General features: G+C 36.7%; 1 protein-coding gene and 1 pseudogene across 5 annotated transcripts in view; both read left to right on the top strand.

Annotated features, from left to right (window-relative positions):
• The window catches only part of LOC127831987 (unconventional myosin-VI-like), a 60,005-nt gene extending 45,293 nt beyond the window's left edge, over positions 1 to 14,712 (top strand). For 2 of the 5 annotated variants that reach the window (XM_052357114.1, XM_052357112.1), the window contains 5 exons: positions 1,501 to 1,575; positions 5,868 to 5,971; positions 7,346 to 7,477; positions 8,520 to 8,741; positions 11,826 to 14,712. In XM_052357114.1, coding sequence (XP_052213074.1) covers positions 1,501 to 1,575; positions 5,868 to 5,971; positions 7,346 to 7,477; positions 8,520 to 8,741; positions 11,826 to 12,016 — 724 coding nt within the window. In that variant the 3' untranslated portion in view covers positions 12,017 to 14,712. The remainder of the gene's footprint in view (positions 1 to 1,500; positions 1,576 to 5,867; positions 5,972 to 7,345; positions 7,478 to 8,519; positions 8,742 to 11,825) is intronic. The other 3 variants (XM_052357117.1, XM_052357115.1, XM_052357113.1) reach the window with 2 other exon arrangements.
• Positions 14,713 to 18,168: 3,456 nt separating this feature from the next.
• Positions 18,169 to 23,261, top strand: LOC127831501 (macrophage-expressed gene 1 protein-like; annotated as a pseudogene).
• Positions 23,262 to 23,695: the final 434 nt, after the last annotated feature.

The raw sequence follows: 23,695 nt of genomic DNA, 5'->3' as shown, positions 1-23,695 counted from the left end.
GTTTTCATTGATTAGCGTGTGAATGATTCACTGGCTTATCTGGGATTAAAATTTCCGTTTAGACTGTTTTTTGCCAAGAAGAGACTTCATTTGAAGGAATAAATACTATAAGAGTGGAAAATGTCTCCCTGATTAGCCTGTGCAGACTGCACAGGCTAATCTAAGATGAAACTTAACTCACATATATAAAGCCCTCTTTGCCCTGAGCACGGCTCAAATGTAGTACATAGAAATGTAGTACATAGAAATGTAGTACATAGAAATGTAGTACATAGAAATGTAGTACATAGAAAATATGCAGTCATTCTTTTGATGGTAAGGACCCATACTGAATTTGCAAGACACCTAAAGGGACGTTTTCACATATTGGGGTTTGTTATAATTATTTGTAAATACAACTCAGGAGAAATTCAAAGAGTCTTGCAAAACAAACTCTGATTCATTTAACAAACACAGTTTTTATGTCCCCCACTATAGTAGTGGGGGACATATTGTTTTTGCCCTGTCTGTTGGTCTGTTGGTCTGTCTGTTTGCGCCAACTTTAACATTTTGCAATAACTTTTGCTATATTGAAGATAGCAACTTCATATTTGTCATGCATGTGTATCTCATGAAGCTGCACATTTTGAGTGGTGAAAGGTCAAGGTCAAGGTCATCCTTCAAGGTCAGAGGTCAAATATATGTGGCCAAAATCGCTCATTTTATGAGTTATTTTGCAATATTGAAGATAGAAACTTGATATTTGGCATGCTTGTGTATCTCATGGAGCTGCACATTTTGAGTGGTGAAAGGTCAACTTCAAGGTCATTTTTCAAGGTCAGAGGTCAAATATATGTGGCCCAAATCGCATATTTTATAAATACTTTTGCAATATTGAAGATAGCAACTTGATATTTGGCATGCATGTGCATCTCATGGAGCTGCACATTTTGAGTGGTGAAAAGTCAAGGTCAAGGTCATCCTTCAAGGTCAGAGGTCAAATATATGTGGCCCAAATCGCTTATTTTATGAATACTTTTACAATATTGAAGATAGCAACTTGATATTTGGCATGCATGTGTATCTCATGGAGCTGCACATTTTGAGTGGTGAAAAGTCAAGGTCATCCTTCACAAGGTCAAGGTCATCCTACAAGGTCAAACATCATATAGGGGGACATTGTGTTTCACAAACACATCTTGTTTAAGATTCCTTTGTTGTTTAAGTTGCCAGGTCTACCATACAGTATTTTTACTTGAAAAAAGACACATTCAGGTTAACTCTGCACTTTCAGTATGCTTTTTCCAACTATAAATTACTTACATAACATGTATTACAGAACAGGAAATGGTCAGTTTTCCACACTAAATGCTCACATAAAAAACTATGAAACTGTGTCTTAAAGGACTTTTCTGTATGTATGAATCTCATAAAATCTTGGGGTGTCTGCCTGTTTGATATCTTTGGAAATTTTCATTTTCACATGATATAAAAATCAATAAATGCCGATGTGTTTGGAAGTAGGGAGGCGTCGGCTGGGCAGGTGGCAGGTAAACGCAACGACAAAGACCCGTGGACAGTTGACAACACTGTCAGGTGAACTACGCCTCAAGAACATCCTGCACTCAGTCCTTGCATAGCCTCCCTTGTTCACCAGTTATCTGTCCATGTTTTAAGTTTGTACTTGTTACGGATTGCTTAAAATGCCTTGGTTGTTTGTTTTTTTAGTCCTTTAGTTTACGTACAGTCTAACATGGCATGCGACCACTTTTTTGATGGTTGGTTAGCTGATAGTTTCATTCTCATTTAAAGAAGCAAACACTAAAAGCTAAAACTTTTATAATCTTTAACCAGGTTTTCCGAAGGAAAATTAACCAGGTTTTCAGAAGGAAAAAACTGGTTATTAGATTGGCGAATGCGGGCGGGCTGGCTGGCTGGCTGGCTGGCTGGCTGGCGGGCTGGCGGAACCAGCTTGTCCGGGCCATAACTATGTCGTTCATTGTCAGATTTTAAAATCATTTGGCACATTTGTTCACCATCATTGGACGGTGTGTCGCGCGAAATAATTACGTCGATATCTCCAAGGTCAAGGTCACACTTTGAGTTCAAAGGTAAAAAATGGCCATAAATGAGCTTGGCCTGGCCATAACTATGTCATTCATTGTGAGATTTTAAAATCATTTGGCACATTTGTTCACCATCATGGGACGGTGTGTCGCACGAAAGAATCACGTCAATATCTCCAATGTCAAGGTCGCCACGACTAAAAATATATTTTTTTTAAAAACAAACTTACAAAGGGGGTTAATTTTGTTTGTTCATTTCAAAAGTTCAGTTTGAGTTTTCTCCCTTTATCAGATTTTTATTTCACAATGAAAACCTGGTTTTGTGACAATTTTGTCCCTTGTTTGTATCATGCAAGATCACTGACCACTGCCCATTTGTGTGACCTGCAATTTAGCAGAATTGTGCCCCTTGTTTGTCTTAACCCTTTCCCACTTAGAAGCAGAGTAAAAATGGCTGTATGCAAACAGCATAGAACCAGAACAGCCTGCGAGTAACTTTTTGGGGACAGCTCTTGTATTTAGAAGATTTTTCTGATAGTTATCACATTAAAACAAACCTCAATGCCCTGCTGTTTTATCACAGTGGGCTGCGGCCTGCTTACAACAGGTGTCCATTTAACACAATAATAATAATGACTTTCATTATGGAGAATCTAGACCGACAGACTACAATAGGGGAAAGCTTACAGATGATTGCAAGGATTTAAAGAAGTTTAAAGATTGGAATGGTCCACAGAATAAAAGAAGCATGGATGCACATTATATATTGTCCTTTAATATAATAAGCATATCTTGAATGTATATGCCCACTCGCATCACCCAAAGTGCTTGTATCCATGGAAACCACAACTGCCTTGTACTCCCTCACAGGCCAACACCTTTGCACGTATTCAACGCTTCTTTTATGTATTTATTAAATGACTTGTTGAAATGTTTTATATTGACATTGTATCATGACATCTACCTGTACTGCTGAATAAAATGGATTACTGAGTATTTTTGTCAATAATCAAACTTAAAATTGTACTACACTGCAGATGATTTTATTTGTCTGCCCTTATGAAATTGGAGTCATAAAGTATTCCTTTGTCCTTCCGTCCATATGTCCGTCCGTACGCCTCAAAGCTTGTTGATTTCAACTCGTCTTTAACTCCTTGGTGGAATTTGCTTAAACTTTCACTTTTTTTAATGACTTTAATGTGTAGTTGATTTTAAAGCAAGAAATATTGGCTGCAATGAGTTTTGTATGATGAATTTGTCTTCTTTTCGGATATGATAAAATGTATATCTCCGAGCTTGTGTGTTTTCATTGCCTCTATCTGCTTTATGGATTTGCTCTAATGTTCACAGCTAAGTTACTTAATATGTAGATGAGTGTAAAGACAGGAATTTTCACTAAGGCCAGTTTTGGAAAAATTATATCCCTTTGTCTTTTTGTCGATTGCAGAATAAATAGCGGATTGTCTCTGTTCAAAAGGTGTTGGGGGCATCAGTGTCTGTTATTTATTATTAATAAATAATAAGCCAAAAATTGATGCATATTTTGTCATATTTTAACCTTTGTCACGGAGAAAAATAGCTAGCGTTTTACATTTTTCGTACATTTTAACACTTGCCATTGAGATTCTATTTGTGATCATGCCTCTAATGTTGAGATCCTATTTGTGATCATGCCTCTCTAATGTTGAGATTCTATTTGTGAGCATGCCTCTCTAATGTTGAGATCCTATTTGTGATCATGCCCCTCTAATGTTGAGATCCTATTTGTGATCATGCCCCTCTCATGTGCCTCAAAGTCTGTAGTAGTAGGACTCTTGGACTCCTATCAGAAAATCGCTGCTCTGCATGTAAAGCATATTGCATGACTAGACTAATACATTTTACATGCTTTTCAAACTTGTTAAACACAAAATTATCATAAAGCCCTAAAGTCCTTTTTTAATTATGCCCCCTTTTCGAAGAAAAGGTGGCATATAGTGATTGGACTGTCCGTCTGTCTGTCTTTCCGTCACACTTTGCGTTTAGGTTTCGAAAAATGCTCATAACTTCTATGTCCCTTGAGATATAACCTTCATATTTGGTATGCATGTGTATATGGACAAGGCCTTTCCATACACACAAACATTTTTACCCTTGTGACCTTGACCTTGAACTTAAGGTCCGCGTTTATGTTTTAAAATCTGCGTTTAGGTTTCGAAAAATGCTCGTAACTTCTATGTCCCCTGAGATATAACCTTCATATTTGGTATGCATGTGTATATGGACAAGGCCTTTCCATACGCACAAATTTTTTTACCCCTGTGACCTTGACCGTGAACTTGGGGTCCGCGTTTAGGTTTCAAAATCTGCGTCTTGGTTTCAAAATGCTCACAACTTCTATGTCCCTTGAGATATAACCTTCATATTTGGTATGCATGTGTATATGGACAAGGCCTTTCCATATGAACACAAAATTTTACCCCTGTGACCTTGACCTTGAACTTAGGGTCCGCATTTAGGTTTCGAAATCTGCATTTAGGTTTAGAAAAATGCTCATAACTTCTATGTCCCTTGAGATATAACCTTCATATTTGATATGCATGTGTATATGGACAAGGCCTTGCCATACGCACACAATTTTTTACCCCTGTGACCTTGACCTTGAACTTAGGGTCCGTGTTTAAGTTTCGAAATCTGCGTTTAGGTTTCCAAAAAATGCTCATAACTTCTATGTCCCTTGAGATATAACCTTCATATTTGGTATGCATGTGTATATGGACAAGGCCTTTCCATACGCACACATTTTTTTACCCCTGTGACCTTGACCTTGAACTTAGGGTCCGCGTTTAGGTTTCAAAAACTGCGTTTAGGTTTTGAATAATGCTCATAACTTCTATGTCCCTTGAGATATAACCTTCATATTTGGTATGCATGTGTATATGGACAAGGCCTTTCCATACGCACAACTTTTTTTACCCCTGTGACCTTGACCTTGAACTTAGGGTCCGCGTTTAGGTTTCGAAATCTGCGTTTAGGTTTCCAAAAATGCTCATAACTTCTATGTCCCTTGAGATATAACCTTCATATTTGGTATGCATGTGTATATGGACAAGGCCTTTCCTGTGTTTAGGTTTCGAAAAAAGCTCATAACTTCTGTCAAGCGTTTATAGGGGGCATAAGTCATTCTATGGTGACAGCTCTTGTTAAAGTATATTTACAGTTCAATTTATAGTTAAAACCCTTAAAAAAATACTTGTCAATTTACTACTGTTGTACTTTAAATTTGCATTACTTTAAGTTTAATTGTGATGATCATTAACGGTGTGCAATAGTGTAAACAGTATTTTGTTCATAGAATTCAATTGTATGTAATTGTGGACAAATAAAAATAACAATAACCTTTCTTTGGAATAGTTCTAGTTTATATGGACAAAGATCTTTTTTCAAGCCCACTTCAAAGGTCAAGGTCACACAGGTCAAATAACAAATATGGGCATTGTTGAAAATTGATGACCATGACTCACAAAATATAAATTATAATATCTGAAACTTTATAATTGGTGCAGTCATGCATTAGCCTGACACCAAGCCTGAATAACAGTATTTATTAAGTAGTTATGCTAGGAAATTCAGAATTCTGTTTAAATGTCTTAGTGTGGAATTTCTAAATGTTGTCATTTACACGACTTAACATTTGGAAAGAGACTAATAGACAAATATGATAAATACAGGCATTCCTGACAGGAACAGATAGGACTTGTTGGTGAGACTCTAGTTTTACAGGAAACAGCAGTTCAATGGTATGTCATGTCCTGTACTTTACGCCCACATGCTCCAATGTAGGTCTGATGCTGTGATGGCCCAACGAGCGGCCCAGGCTGGCAAGAAGTTTGACCTGTCCAAGTGGAAGTATGCTGAGCTCCGCGACGCTATCAACACTTCTTGTGGTAGGCACATACCTAACATGATATGATAAATTTACATAAATGCACGTCAGGGCTCTGTATGGTGTTACTATTATAGTCAGTGTGTTTCTTACATGAGATTTATGCATTTCTTTATTATATATTGTGTTATGACAGCATACCCTTTTAAAGAACAAAGTTTATTTACAAGAGAAGTAAGATTTGAGTTATAAAATATTTTTTTTTGGGGGGGGGGGGGTATTTTTCCTTTGGGTGTAAAAATGGTGAAATATGTAAATGTTGCTAATTAGAATTCATTTAGAACATTTAGTAATTATTTTCCACTTGCATATTGAAAATTGTGTTGTTTGCAACTTCATGAGCATATTTAGTCTAAAAGTGCATTAATTTTATTATTATATTTGATATTTTTAGCACTATTAATTAAGGAATGTTCCTCTAAATATAAGCATGTAGATTCCCCCTTTTTCAGCAGACATTTATCTTGTTACAATTTTATTCAAAGTTGTTAAGAAAAATTGTTACAATACTAAAAATATTTTTTGATACATGCTTTCAATAGGACTTGAACTCATGCCTACAAAAATAGCCAACTTCTATGGAATTTTTATGTCCCCCACCACTACAGTGGGGGTCATATTGTTTTTGCCCTGTCTGTTGGTTTGTTTGTTGGTTTGTTTGTTTGCCCCAACTTAAACATTTGCCATAACTTTTGCAATATTGAAGATAGCAATTTCATATTTGGAATGCATGTGTATTTCATGGAGCTGCACATTTTGAGTGGTGAAAGGTCAAGGTCATCCTTCAAGGTCAAAGGTCAAATATATGGGTCAAAATCGCTCATTTCATGTACACTTTTGCAATATTGAAGCTAGCAACTTGATATTTGGCATGCATGTGTATCTCATGGAGCTGCACATTTTGAGTGGTGAAAGGTCAAGGTCATCCTTAAAGGTCAAAGGTCTAATATATGGGGACATAGTGTTTCACAAACACATCGCTTGTTTATTTAAGAATTGAATAGCATTTTTCTGCATTTCATTGGTGTATGAACTGTCGGGGGAAAATTACGCCTAATTTGCATAAACGCCTACAGCATACAAAGTGGGCTCATCGGAAAATGAAAAACCGGTCACGTGAACAAATTATCCAATCAGAATGCAGCATTCATATGAATGTGACTGAAGTTGTTATTATATATAAATGAATATCTTAATTAGCGTTTATAAAAATGACACATTTATGTCACACAACAATGTTAAAATGCCTTTTTGGGGATATTCTCATTAATTGAAATAAAATACGCTTTATTCAGTGAACATGCCACTTATAACATTAATCAAAATCCACCAACCTTCAACTCATCATATTGAACTGAGGTGTTTACTGCTGTAGACATGGAGCTACTAGATGCCTGCCGCGCAGAGTTCCACCGCCGCCTGAAGGTGTACCACTCGTGGAAGTCCAAGAACAAGAAGCAGGGCATGAAGCAGGATGAGCGGGCACCAGTACAGGTCCAGAATGAAGGTGGGGGATACATTATATAGCTTTAAGTCAGAAATGCCTTAAGTACTTGCTCTTTTGAACTGCTGATGTTGATTTGTTGCTCTAGGTAACGGATTAACATCTTTAAGCCCAAAGTTACTAACAAGTGTGTGCACTTTTGTACTGGTAACCCAGCAATTCCATGATATGAAATAATCATGAAAGTGACGAACATTCAAGTGAACATAACACACAATTTTCAAACCGCAGCATACCAACCGCAGCAAACTCCCTTGTTGGCCAATACGATGTTATTCCAATGTTCTTACTTAGAATATAACCTACATTTTGATAAGTTTGTAAATGTTTGTACATGTTTATAGTAGTTATCAAAAGATGGTAATGTTTACTACAGCCTCAAAATTACTACATCTTCTAAAGTAAGAAAACATGTGCATTAAGACCCTGATCTTAATGATTACACTTTTTACTTAATAGATCAATGCAGGAATTTGATTGGATGAAAATTAATCCCATACTGTAAGAATATTAAGCCATTTAGTGTTTTAAGGCCTGAAAAGTGAGTGTGAAATGACTTCTTAATTAAGTAAACCAAACAAAGATAAATTGACTGCAGGAGTGCATGAGGCTTGGGATGAGTTTTAGGATTGGGGTAAATTATTGCAAAAATGGTAAAGTGTGATTCAAAATCAATGTTGTAATAAAAAGTTTTGGGCTGATATTTTGTGACTTAAACCAAAAGATTTCTAGAGGAGGATGCTTGTATTCTGTGAATAATATATATGCATAAAAGTCTATAGATTATGTAACCCTATAAGAATTTATTTCCCAATGTTCCCACATAAACTACGTCACCTAAAGCCAACAGTAACACAATTGTCACGAAGAAAGCTGGCTTTTCCCTCAAAAGAAGCAATATGTATAGATAATAAATACAAAAAAATCCATCTCTTGAAGTTTAACACATGTGTTCTTTTTAAGATTTGAAATGTTACTGTATTTTGCTGTAACCAACAAATAATGTCCAGAGTTTGTTAACTGATAACAGTACCTAATGTTTCAGCCGAGCATGTGGTAGTCCCCCCTACACCCGCCGGACCGGCTAAACAGCAAGAGGAAAACGGCGTTCAGCGGTTCTTCCGTATTCCGTTTGCCCGGCCTGCCGATGAGTACAGGGAGGGCGCCCAGCAAAAACACGGCATGTGGTACGCCCACTTTGACGGACAGTGGATTGCACGCCAGATGGAAATCTACCCTGACAAGCCGCCCGTGCTGATGGTTGCTGGTATGTTGTCTTAATTACAGGTCAAAGTTGACTTCTTGTTATGGATATCAGTCTTGCTTTGTAAAAACAGGCATGTGAGTAAAGGGTCGTCCAAGTTTAGCTCGCCCATATAATTTAGGAAGGCACCACCTAGAATGGATTTTGTTAGAAGAGACTTCCTTTTACTATTAATAACAAAAATTACATAAAAGAAGAAAGTATTGTCGCTGATAACTGCAAAAGCTAATCTGGGATTATACTGTATAAACATGCATTAACCCTTCCAGTGCTGGAACCGACTTTTGAAGACCTTTGCAAACATTTTGGATCCAGATGAGACGCCACAGAACGTGGCGTCTCATCTGGATCCAAACTGTTTGCTATTCTGATAGTATTCTTTGAAAAAAAATGAAGAAAATGATTATTTTACAAATTCAGCAGACGACATTTTAGCAGACGACAAATTTCCCAGCATGCAAAGGGTTAAGCCCTTTTATCAGAGCATGGCTCATAAGGAGTCCAGCTTTTGATAGGTGTTGCAATATCAGTAACCAGGTAGCTTTAAGCCATAACAATCACCCAATTTTATAGCTATAGCAATAAAACTGTTAAGCGCCCAGTTCAGGGTCAGGTTTTTAGCTCACCTGATTGCTCAGGTGAGCTTTTGTGACCGGTCTTTGTCCATCGTCCGTCCATGCGTCGTCCACATTTGGTTTTTAAACACTCTAGAGGCCACATTTCATGTCTGATCTTCGTGAAACTTAATCAGCAGATTTGTCCCAATGATATCTCGATCAAGATCGAAACTGGGTCATGCTGGGTCAAAAACTAGGTCACTAGGTAAAAAAAAAAGAAAAACCTTGTAAACACTGTAAAGTCACATTTCATGCCCAATCTTCATGTAACTTTGTCAAAATGTTTGCCTTAATGATATGTTGGTCGAGTTCAAAAGTGGTTCCGGTCCATTGAAAAACATTGCCGCCAGTGGGCGGGGCAATTTTCCTGATTTGGCTATAGAGAAACCTTGTAAACACTCTAGAAGTCACAATTTTTGCCCAATCATCATGAAAGTTGGTGAAAACATTGGTTTTATTGATATCTCGGACGAGTTCGAAAATGGTCCAGATCGGTGAAAAAACATTGCCATCCGTGGGCGGGCATTTTTCTCTATATGTATATAGTGAAAACATGTAAACACTCTAGAAGTCACATTTTTGGCCCAATTTTCATGAAATTTGGTCAGAACATTTGTTTCCTTGATATGAGAGTTGAGTTTGAAAATGGTTCCGGTCAGTTGAATAACATGGCTGCCGGGGGGGGGGGGGGGCAGTTTTCTTAAATTTATTTAGTAATAAAAAGCTTAGAAATCACATTTTTTGCCCAATCATCATGAAACTTTGTACAAAGATTGGTTTTATATATATCACATAATTAATGCCATAATTATTGCCCTTAGATTGTCCAAATTTTCATTATATTATACAAAATCCTTGTAAACACTCTATCAATTTTGTTTCAGATTTTATGAATCTTGGTCATAATATTTATTTTTGTAAGCAAAGTTTGATGTTTGGTAAGGGGGGGGGTCAACTCAAAATATAGGTCACCAGGTCAAATCTTACAAAAACAAAAACACTCCATATGCCAGCGTTTTGGTTCAATAATGATGAAACTTGACCAGGATGTTTGTTGTTGACAATATCTAGGTCAAGTTTGACATTTGGTAAAGATTGAATGAACCGACTCCTCAGGTGAGCCAACTAGGGCCATCTTGGCCCTCCTGTTTAAGATTTGTATTACCAATTAAGCCAAAAACTTGTACACTTTATTTATAAATTAAATTTCTTCTACAAGGAACTATTTTAATACAATTTTAACATGATTTTTAGTATAATTGTTTACAATAAATTGATTGAATAAAGATTTACATAACATTTAATTTACATACTTAATAAATTGATAAATAAACACACATGAACAATGTACCGGGTATTACATTGTATACTGTTTGGCGGGAATACATTTTTCAATATTGAAATAAATATTTGTATGCGATGTGACAAGATTGCTTTCCTGCTTGAGATATGAAGATTCTTAGTTTGTGCAGGGAGCATTCTTCTAACCTTTTGTTCTACCCTAGGAACATATTAAAAATGTCCAGAATCAAATCAGATTTTTTTGGCTTCATTTGGCAACCATTGGCAACTATTGGCAACCATTGGCTCTTAATCATAATTGCGAATGAACTCCATGAAAGTGAGAAGAGGGCTGTATACTGGATTCATCATGTATAGTTGCCATCTAGCTCAGTTGATAGAGTGCTGGATTGCTAATCCAAGGATTAGAGATTTAAATCCTTGCCTGACTACATAAATGAAATGCGTTCTGAGAAAACAGGGCATAATGCATGTGCGTAAAGTATTGTCTCAGATTAGCCTGAGGAGTCCGCACAGGCTCATCAGGGACGACACTTTATGCTTTAATTTGATTTTTGCTAAGAAGAGTCTTTATTTCAACGAAAAATGTCATAAAAGTGGAAAGTGTCGTCCCTGATAAGCCTGTGCTAATAACATCCGTAATACAACTTGCTTCCCAATACAAAATCTAGTGTAAAGGAAGGAGGTGTTATTGCGATAATTTTGACAAGCTTTAGTCATCCAGTACTGTGACATTCAGGCAAGGATGATCTAAATATGCTATCACTTTCAGACAAGGATGATCTAAATATGCTATCACTTTCAGGCAAGGATGATCTAAATATGCTATCACTTTCAGGCAAGGATGATCTAAACATGCTATCACTTTCAGGCAAGGATGATCTAAACATGCTATCACTTTCAGGCAAGGATGATCTAAATATGCTATCACTTTCAGACAAGGATGATCTAAATATGCTATCACTTTCAGGCAAGGATGATCTAAACATGCTATCACTTTCTGGCAAGGTTGATCTAAATATGCTATCACTTTCAGGCAAGGATGATCTAAACATGCTATCACTTTCAGGCAAGGATGATCTAAACATGCTATCACTTTCAGGCAAGGATGATCTAAACATGCTATCACTTTCAGGCAAGGATGATCTAAATATGCTATCACTTTCAGGCAAGGATGATCTAAATATGTGTGAGCTCAGTCTAGAGGAGACAGGGCTGGCCAAGAAAAAGGGCGCAGAAGTACTTGGCAAGGACTTCGAGACAGAATGGGCCAAGAACAATGGCGCAGAATATCTGAGGCAAAACGCAAACCAAATAACATCCAAATTCTTACAAAAACGCATTGGTATAGCAAAATAAACATAGATTCATGTAGTGTTGTGATTAGGTTTGCTTTGATATTCAAAATAGTTGTTAAATATTAATGTTACAACAAAACTAGAACTAGAACTATATGTATAAAGATAGACATTTGGACCTAAGCTAAAATAATTGTAGCATTTTTTGCATTTTATTTAAAAGGGTGATTATGGTTATTGGCAACATAGATCAAATTGTATTGTTTTTAGATTTAAATGTTTGTTAAAGTTTCCAAAGTTTAAATTAATTGTAAGTGTGGTTTTGTCTATTTCTGTTGTAATAAGTAGGTTTATTGTTTGCATTTATTTCTTTATTGATGGTATAATATTTGTCAAAAGCTTCTGGTTTTACGTCTTTTCTGTAAGCATTTATGTTGCAAAATGATCCAATTTACAACTTGAGACATTCCATTGGGATTGATAACTGGCTACTTACATATATGAAAGCGGCCAGTTGTCAAGTTATATTCACTATGGTAAATGATAGGGCTGCACAAATATTGCAAAACCCATGTTGTAACAATTTGAAAAACAGAAAACCTGCATTGCGATGTATGGGGCAACAGGAAATAAATATTGTTTTTCAATTTATGTGAAAAGGGAACATTCGTATTGCGATATATGAAAAAAGGAAAACCCATTTTGCAATAAATTGCAAAACGCAACATCAATATTTCATAATATTGTTAAAAGGAAACCCCATATTGCATTACATTTAAAACATGAAACCCACATTGCAATACATTGTAAAAAGGAAACCCCATATTGCAATATATTGTTAAAAGGAAACCCCATATTGTAATACATTGTAAAAAGGAAACCCCATATTGCAATATATTGTTAAAAGGACACCCCATATTGAAATACATTGTAAAAAGAAAACTCCATATTGCAAAACATTATAATAAGGAACAAGCATATTGCAAAACTGAACTCAATACATTTGCAATCTTGTTGCAGCCCAAGATAAAGTTCATTTGTAGACATTACTGTTTTTTATTAATTTGCTTTGGAAATGAGGGAATCTTCTAAACCACTACCGGTACATGGTTTGAAATATGTATTAAAGCGAGATTATACGATTTTGTCAAATATTTATGAATTTAATTAAAATGTTTAAGAAACTTATTGAACAAAAATTTCCATGTAAATTTTAATAAAAGTTAAGAAGAACATGTGTAGAAAAATGCGAAATAAGCCAGATATTTAAATCTAAATTCGAAAAAGACTGTACAGTCGAATTCGCCAGCCTGTACATCATGCATGTACAATGTGAATCTAAATTTAGTTTAACGGTTAATTTTAAATTCCTGCAACGATATCTATTCATACGTCACACCAACACTAACTACAAAGACGAATGCTTCAGTTATTGTAGGAAAATATTTACGAAATATCTTCGTTACAATTGGCTCGGGGCGCTAATTTGTCTTTGCTGCATTTTATGAAATTCGTCTTCAATGTATAATTTTTCTTGCCTATTATGAGTTCTTGTAACATATTTTATCAATATATTACAAATGAACACATATTAAAAATCATATAATCTCGCTTTAAAGATGGTCCAAATATTCATTTACATAAATGGGTTATATATATTTTTTTATATGACATTTTCTTAGTCAACATTATGCCTTTATATGGGTTTTGTAAACACAATTTTTGATGTTAGTATCTACTTGCTTTATTTGTAAAATTATTTATAAATTTTTCAATTTGTTTGCAAGTATGAACAAGTCTTGAAGTGAATAAATGCCCCAGCTTATGTTGATAGTTGTACATTTTTTCACAGGGTGGGTAGTGTTTATCATGTCTATGTACTTTGCTGGACCAAAATCATAACATTTTATTAAAAAAAAATCATGATTTTACATTTTGATTGACTTACAAACCTCCTTACAAGTTTAAAACTGTATAACCTTTTTGTTAGAAAGAACTGATTTTGCTGTTATGTTGATAAGCTATATACTTGTACTAGTGTGGGTTATGTGTCCGCTATTTTCTAGAAACTATTTTTCCCACTGAAACTTCTACTCCACTATATTGCTTTGAATTTGTATTAAAGATGGTCCAAATATTCATTTACATAAATGGGTTATATATAATTATATATGGCATTTTCTTCGTCAATATTATGTCTTTATATGGGGTTTTGTATACACGGTTTGTGATGTTAGTATCTACTTACTTTTTTTTGTACACTATTTATTTACTTTTTAAGTTTGCAAGTATGGTAAAGTGTTGAAGTGAATGAATGCCCCAGCTTATGTTGATAGTTGTACATTTTTACACAGGGTTTGATAGTGTTTATCATGTCTATGTACTTTGCTGGACAAAAATCATTACATTTTATTTTAAAAAAAATCATGATTTAACATTTTGAATGACTTATAAACTTCCTTACAAGTTTACAACTGTATAAAATCTTTGGAAAGAACTGATTTTAGATGAAGTTAGGTAGATTAGCTATGTGCTTGTGCTAGTTTGGGTTATGTGTCTGTTATTTTCCAGAAGCCATTTTTCCACAGAGTCTTGTTGAGGTATACAGCCATCCCATATGGAATAAATTATTAAGCACCTTATGTACATCACCTATGTATTTGTATGCTATACATGATTGAGTTTTGCGTTTGTCTCATATGTTGTTGTGATGTGGACCTTGTGTTTGTATCAGATGTTGATTAATTGTGAATAGCCCGGTGTGTTAACTTTTGTATAAGCCCACATCATTGTTTATGAATATGAACATATCCAGATGATGCCATGAGGGTAAGGCCTTTTCCTGGCTAATTATTAATCTACATGGATGTTAAGAGGAAATCAAATTTGATTGCTTTTTTTAGTTTAAAATAAGTGCAAACTGTCCTGCCAATGGTGATCGAAGCAAGTGAGGCAGTGTCTTGATAAGCATTCAAACTTACAGAGGTAATGGCGATTATTTAACAGATATGCTACTCCTGCAGCACACCCATTCTGTTCTTTGTTGCGATATATTAGTACATGTATGAAGAATTATGGTCCTTCCTGTTGATAAACCATTTGTTGCCGGCCAAGCTACGCGCAATTTGCGTACTTTGGATTCGACGACAAACTATCGAATCAATCGAGGTTTAAAGTTTTAATAGATCGATTAAGGTATCTGAAATAGAAACAATTAATACATGCAATTAGGTATATAATCAAGATAATATATGTATGCATTCAAATGAAATACACATTAATAATGACTAGCGTTGCATGGCAGTGTGAATATTACTCGCAATAAGTTATTATGCCCCCCTTCGAAGAAGTGGGGGTATATTGCTTTGCTCATGTCGGTCGGTCGGTAGGTCGGTCGGTCTGTCCACCAGGTGGTTGTCATACAATAACTCAAGAACGCTTGGGCCTAGGATCATGAAACTTCATAGGTACATTGATCATGACTTGCAGATGACCCCTATTGATTTTGAGGTCACTAGGTCAAAGGTCAAGATCACGGTGACTCGAAATAGTAAAATGGTTTTTTGAATGATAATTCAAGAATGCATACGCGGCCAATAGGGCACACTCTGAACAATATTACTGAAGCAACTGGTCTGTAATCCTAAATCTATAATTATCAGTCCAATGAAACATCATCCTTTTAGTAAAATACAGTGGATCAGTAAAAATATTATCAGAATATGAGATTTTTTGTATATTTTGTATATTAAATATTGTGTTAATGTTTAATTTTGTTGATTAATATAAATATAAACAGGACAGGGGAGGTAATACACTACAGGGGAAACAAATGCAATAAGTTTAAATTTATTGTTACAGATTTGCCTCCCTTGTAATATATTTAAATTTTACCAAATGTAAGGCTAACTGCATTTTTGTAATGCATACTACTACTACTACTACTACTACTACTACTACTACTACTACTACTGCTACTACTGCTGCTGCTGCTACTACTACTACTACTACTACTACTACTTCTTCTACTACTACTACTACTACTACTACTACTACTACTACTACTACTACTACTACTACTACTTCTACTGCTACTACTACTACTACTACTACTACTACTACTACTACTACTATTACTACTACTACTACTACTCTACTACTACTACTACTACTACTACTACTACTACTACTACTACTACTACTACTACTACTACTACTACTACTACTACTACTACTACTACTACTACTACTACTACTACTATTTCTTCTGCTACCACCACCACCACCTACTGCTACTACTACTACTCTATAACTACTACTACTACTACTACTCTACTACTACTACTACTACAACTACTACTTCTACTACTACTACTACTACTACTACTACTACTACTACTACTACTACTACTACTACTACTACAACTCTACTACTACTACTACTACTACTACTACTACTACTACTACTACTACTACTTCTACTACTACTACTACTACTACTACTACTACTACTACTATTTCTTCTGCCACCACCACCACCACTACCACCACCACAACCACCACCACCACAACCACCACCACCACCACCACCATTCACAGTGACAAAAAACGTATTCACACAATGGCTGCTACTACAACTTATAGCCCATATAGGGGGGCATGCATGTTTTACAAACAGCCCTTGTTTTAATAAATAACTAATAAACACAACCGTAACCGTCAGATGTCTTAAATAACAATACAAACAATTGACAGATAAAATAAATAAAAGATTCAAATAAGTTACCTGCAGAAATATAAAATGTCCTACACAAATAATATAATGTTTCAATCAAAGATTGAATGGCTGTCTGAAGCAACCTTCAGCAAACAACTTAATAAAAGAGGAAAGTGTATGATTGGTTGTTACATGCATGTGCTAAATTAGGTTAAATTCAACTATATGTTAACTATAAAATGACTAAGACTACAGACTTTATATCAGAGCTACCTAAAACTACTCGACATGAATAACAAATAACTTACTAACGATAGATATGAATTTATACCCTGTGGCACCTTACAAAATTAGACGGCTTGCTCAGTAGGTAGAGCGCAGGGTTGTTTATTCAGGTGTTGTAAGTTTATTCTTAGACCATGCCATTGTGCCCACACAGTTGTCACACCTCATCTAACACAGCATTGACATCACAACTCTATAGACGGCCCTTGTCACACACCTTCTGTAGGGATTGGTCCTATAGAAAATTCGCTTCCCTTTGCCCTATTCTCTTAACATGACAATAAGTATTCATAATATCCCACAGAAACGTGGGCCATCAACCAAATTATAACATTCACTATATTATTCAGAGGACATCAAGCAAGTCTAGTGTTCGATACAATACAATAATTTTTCTACGAAATTCTTAAGGTAATACATAAGTAGCAAATATGTATCGGACGTGTCTGTATTCACTAATCTCAATGAAACTATTATACATTAAACATTAATTGATTTCTTACACACATGTATGCCAAAGATTAATCGTACCGTTTTGCTGTTAATAATATATAATTTACTAAAATCAAAAAGGTTAAAGTACGCATCAATTTAAACATTTCAAAGTCACAATGAGATTCGTAAATGCCAGACGACACCGACTAGTGCGGTCCACATGCGCCACTCTCAAAGGGACCGGCCTCTTCCACGTGTAACTCGTGGCAGGCCGGACTGGGCTTGGATCCTTTTCCTTCCGCCTCGTGTACGGGTCCCGGCCCCACGTGGTCCACTTCCTCTGTTCATATATGTAGTCATATCTGCCAAACGTAGGGATGAGGCCTCCAGTGAAAGGGGTCAATCTAAATGTCGCGGGAACCAGCTGATATTTGCGACAGTTATTCATTCGTTTGCGTTCTAATACTAAAATCTCATGTAATGTGGCAAGCATAACATATCGAAAGCTCATTTTATTAGCAAGTAAATATTCTTATAAAAATAGCACCATTCTTTATTTTATACTTGGCTATCAATGGCGTGAGCTACAATGGTACCCATACACATTGCAAACGACGATATTTATTTTCGCTTGAGTCGAATTTTTTATTTAAAATTCTTATATCATATTTGGTTTACACCCGCAACTTTATTTCAATCGTTGTTGTTACATGTAGCTGTGTGAATCATTTGCACATGCCACTTGATTGATTAACAATTAGAAAGAATAGTCTAGATTAGTAACGAAACACCCATCCACGATAACAAGACCAAAGATTAACAGGAAACGACATTCTTTTCATTAAAAACTTCATCTTCCATAGTCCACGTGATAAATAATTAACGTTCGTGTTCGTTTGATGCTTCATTAATTCGTCAAGAACCGTCGCCGCGTTAACAACCACTCATGGCAGTGTTGAACATTGTCGCATGCGCGTGGGCGACTCTGGTGATTGTTGCTATTGTGGGGAGTGAAAACTGCACGAACCTGTCGCCAATATACCATTCGGGAGACCCTCGGTCGTGCATTATGGGCCAGTCTGGTCCCCGGTACCGGTTCGAGGTGCTGCCCGGTAGCGGGTGGGACAACCTGCGCAACAAGACGACCGGCATGATCGTGAAGCTTAACTTCTCCCAGTGTCGCACAACTGAGGATGGTCGCTTCCTGTTACCAGATGGAGTGTACACGGTGCCGCTTAAGAGGAGCCACGTCGAGACCACCGCCAATCTGTTTGAACATTGGAGTAATTACTCGAGGTATATATACACACTTGGAGACTTTTCTAACGCAACCATTTTCAAACTTAAATATCTCAGTAATGAGTTATTGTTTTTTATTTAAAATTTCAAATGTGATTTGACTATATTCTGTGCAAGATTAAAATCATTCATCCGTGACAATCAGGCACTTTTGCACGTGGGGTAGGTGTGGTTTAATCTTTTTGCACGTGAAAATTGATTATAATTTTATTTCAATTTCTTCAATTGAGATGGATTGATACACCAGGAAAACAAAAAAATAATTTTAAAATCAAAATGTCTCGTATAAAATTTCAGGAGCACAACAGCAATTCGGCATGTTGCAGGCTACCTTTCCCACTTGCTTAAGCATCCGATCGTCACGAATGAATGATTTCATCGTTTGCTTGTATATACTGTGGTCAAATGATAACATGTAGATTTTTAAATCAAATTTTTGCTCATAACTGAGATATTTAAGTTTGATAAATACAGCGCGCTTTATAAATCCAGTTTACTTTCAAGTTCATAATTCTAGGTGGGTTTTTACAACAGGAAAACATAACATTAAGTAGAAAAACAATATGGCTCGTATGAGCGAAATGTTACAAGCCGGTCGGTCATTAAGACGTGTAAGTTAATGCGTTTTAGTTACAAGCCGGTCGGTCATTAAGACGTGTAAGTTAATGCGTTTAAATTTTCATCGCAGCACAACGAAAAAGCCTTCACGACGCGAGTTCAGGTAGGTTACATACAACTAAGTAAAATATATACGCGATGTATATACTTGCATTTTCCTTAAAAACGGAACCTTGTACTTCTGTGACGACACTTTCCGCCTAAACTTTCGCTAAGAAGAAACTTCGTTTTAACTTAAAATACCATAAAACGGAAAGTGTCGGCCTCGATAAGCATGTGTGGATTTCACCGAAAAATCGTTGACGATAAGCCTGAATTTCACGAACCGCGCATCAAATTATATGATATGTTTATGAAAACATGTACTCCAAATGTTAGGACAGACAGAAAAATATGTACTATGAGCATATTTAAAGTAGATAAAACAATTAAACCTTTAAGAATATATTCAGGATTCGTGTGTAGCTTTAGATTTTGAGAGCAGTTATCAGTGGTTATCAACTGTATATCAACAGTAGGTCTGTAATATACATCAATTATAAACGCACTATGATTAAAACTGGGGTCACCGCTTTGAACCTGTCAATGCCAAGCATCGGGAGTTTAACACGGTGTGAAGGCTAACCGAAGCTGAAACTTGCCTCAGACTTTATCACAAACCAAAGGCGCGTATAAAACGATCTCCATAAGACTAACATATGCTGTAAGAAAACATGAAAAACATATTGTCAATACATGATGCGTGAATTAAATGTGCACACATAGGTTAAGTGCAATAGTGTCGTTAGTATCGGACATCAATTAAAACGGTTTTGCAATAGTGTTTTTGTATGTTATTTGTCTAAAGAAATAGGGCTTTTCTAAAACATGTATTTAACAACCAAGTAGGCGATGCATTTACACAAAAATATAAAGCAAACAATACCGGTAGGTGTAAGATAGATCGTAAATATGAAACAATAATATTGTATCCACATAACAAAAAAGCTGTACGACTTGCAGCTTCTGAGGACTGAAATAAGACATTGACCATACACGGGGCTTACCGTCACTCAATATATTCACACATGACCACAAATCAGTAAGACGTAATTCTCTATTTTATTAGAATAATATGTATTTATAATTCGTTTTACTTGACTTCAGGCGCGGTATTTGCAATACTCCTCGAAGCTGGAGCCGGATACGCCGGTTAGCGACGCGTTCCGGAAGCGACTCTACAAGATCGCCGCCAGCCTATTTTTGAACCGCACCGACCTGGCGCGCTACGAGAGTCAGCTGTTCATCAGGGACTCGGAACCCACGTGATTACCAGCCTAGATGTCGGGACCGCTCTCGTTCAGGTGAAGGTTGACTTTCTTCGTGAAAAGCTCCACTGCTACTACTTTTTGTACTACCACTTTGGAAAGTACTTCAACAACTTCTTCTTGAACTAAACTTATACAACTGCACCTACTACTACGGTTACTCCTTCTTCTAAACCCACTACACCCACTGCTTCTTCTTTTTCACCATCTATTCTTCGCAACTCATACCTAGTGCAAAACAACATCAACAACAACAATAACAATATACAATGTTAAATATCATCCTTTATTAGTTATTATACAATCTCAGCCTTCTTCTTTCAGGTTGATCATCTTTCACTAGACTACCTCAAGAAGTACGAAGGTCAGAAGACAACCATCACCACATCCGCCAGCGCTAGTTTTTTCAACGTGTTTAACTTAGAAGCAAAGTATTCTAAATCAAGCTCACAGGAGCAAACGAATGAATACTTGAACTCGCGGACTAGCTCACAGATTTTCACATACTGTGGTCCAGCATTCAGGTTCATTCAGATGCTATGAGACTTATTGTTTCGCTAAATTTTGCAGGCAATGAAGAAAAAACAAGAACGTTCATCCTCATAAGAGCCGCGCTCTCTGATAGGCTGTTTAATGAATGTTCGGAGGTGTCTTCCCAGATTAGCCTGTTAAGCCCGTGCAGGCTAATCAGGGACGACAGTTTCCGCATAAACTGAATATTTGCTAAGAAGAGACTTTGCGTAAGCGAAAAATAACATAAAAGCGCACATTCATTAAACCCCCTTTTCACATAGTTAGGCTCAAATGTTTTTCTTAAATTGATACCAACACACTCGAGTATAAAATCTTCGATATTTTTTGGTTTTAACACATACTGTATATATATTTGTAGAAGATAATAAGATTAAGCACTCTTTTACGTTTAAGGCCAACGAATTTTTCGGCGAATCAATTGGTTGATAACGTTGACAACGAACTGGTTGCCTTGGACAAATCCGGGGACCCAATCTTCTACCTGGTCAATGACGTAAATCTCCCTGATGTTCCTCCGTCCGTCGTCTACCAGGTCTCACAGAAAGTTAAGGATGCCGTCGAGGTCTATAACAGGCACAACACAATCGCCGGATGTACACGTGAGGACTCACCAAACTTCTGTTTTCAAGCAAACGCAGACGACGGATCTTGTTAACCGGCCAAGACGAATTTCACTTTCGGAGGAGTGTATCAGACGTGCAACGGTAGTGGCTATCAGGACCTTTGTAGTTCTTCAAGGCAAACAAATCCACAGACTGGCGACTTCAGTTGTCCATCTGGTTATGAAGCGATTGAGCTTCAGACGGGTTCTGCGAGTTCCTCCGAATCCCGGCAAGAGTGTCACACATGCTGTTTATTCTTCCACTGTTGTAACACCAGGACCTATTCGGCCCAAGCTGACTATCAAAGCTACTGGTGCGCTGCGACCGGCAAGATTGCGTCGAACAGCGGATTTCTTTTTGGTGGCGTGTACACCAAAAACACAGCAAACGTAAATACACAGTCAAAGTCCTGCCTGCCTAAATTTTATCCTATGAAACTTCTCACAGTCCTTGTTGTGTGCATAAGTGATGATTATGAATTAGGGACGCAGAATTCACTTCCGTTTGCCGGTTTCTTTAGTTGTAAGTCCGGCAATCCGTTGGCGTTGAAGGAACGATCCGACCCCCTGAAAAGTACAGGCCACTCGAGTATGCTGACAAACTTTATGCGTGAGTCGGGTCCCCAATCGTACCCGGCGGCATGCCCTGAAAGTTACAGTCAACATCTTGCTCTTGTAGATAAGGACTGTTCTATTCACTATTGCATCAAGACAGGCGCCATCACAGCCAGCGGCCTTCCACCGATCAAACAACCGCCGTTCATGAACGCCCCAAAGGGAGGACTTTCTGAAGACCAAGAACACTCGGTTGTGGTGAACGAAGCTGGGGACGTCTGGACGTCATTAGAAAAGGCAAACACCATGATTCCACAAAACCTGAAACAGTCAGGAATACAGATGACCATGGAAGTTATTATACGCAAATCAGATTCGTCATCAAGCACCAAGTTGTCAGCTTCGTCTGAACTATCGGGTGGCTACATCGCTCTTATCTCCGTTCTGCATTGTCGTGACGTCACTGATCTTCATTCGCACCCGACGCCGCCGGATGCGGAACCGGGAATCTGCGAGGAGATGGCAGTCCAATCACGGCAGCAACGCGTAACCTGGGCTACACGGCGATCGAAACCCCAACAATGACGTGAACTGTATAATTGTGTTGCAGTTTATTAAACTGTATGCAAAACAGTTAAAATCAGTACCCACAATTTTTTATTTTTGTAAAATCAAGGTTTTCTGTTAAGGTGCTCTACATTTATAACATCGTAAAGTCAAGATTTTCTGTTAAGGTGCTCTATATTTAAAGCATGATTTGAAATATGTTTTGGTGACATTTGTCTCTCATACATAGGTTAAACAAATATTGTATTATCACCAATAAATCATCTGCATGCAATCTACATCCAGTACTGAATATCGGTAAAATGGGATAGTATTACGTCACATCTGAATAATTTTTGCACGTACATGTTGTCTGTTGTGGATTTCAAAATTAAATGAAATAATATCATACATCTCGATTTAAGTTTATAATGGTTGTAAGAATTGTATTATTTGTATCAATTAGTTATTAGTATTAATTGTTTACTATTTAAGATCACTAAAGATAAACATACACAATCAAGCTCTGAACATTGACATTTTACACCCGTATTTCGGCTTTTCCTAGTTCAAACGATGAAATGAATGTTTAACTATATGATGCTTCGTCCCTAAAGCGTTTAAGTAATCAAAGCGCTGAAGGCACATACAATTTTCGCTTTTGCATAATTTATTATTAATCATTTTTCAAAATTAATCGCAAGTTTAACATGAACACAAGCCATTCAGATTTATAAAGAGTTTGACTTAACGCACGGGTCGAGATGTGTGTGCACTATTTATCATCCTATTTATTTTATAGAGATAGCTTACAAAATAACAACAAAATGGTCAATTTTTGAC

This window comes from Dreissena polymorpha, chromosome 5 (assembly GCF_020536995.1).
Source record: "Dreissena polymorpha isolate Duluth1 chromosome 5, UMN_Dpol_1.0, whole genome shotgun sequence".
NCBI lineage: Eukaryota > Metazoa > Mollusca > Bivalvia > Myida > Dreissenidae > Dreissena > Dreissena polymorpha.
The sequence above is the reverse complement of the archived record's forward strand: the minus strand, read 5'-3'. Positions and strand labels throughout refer to the sequence as shown.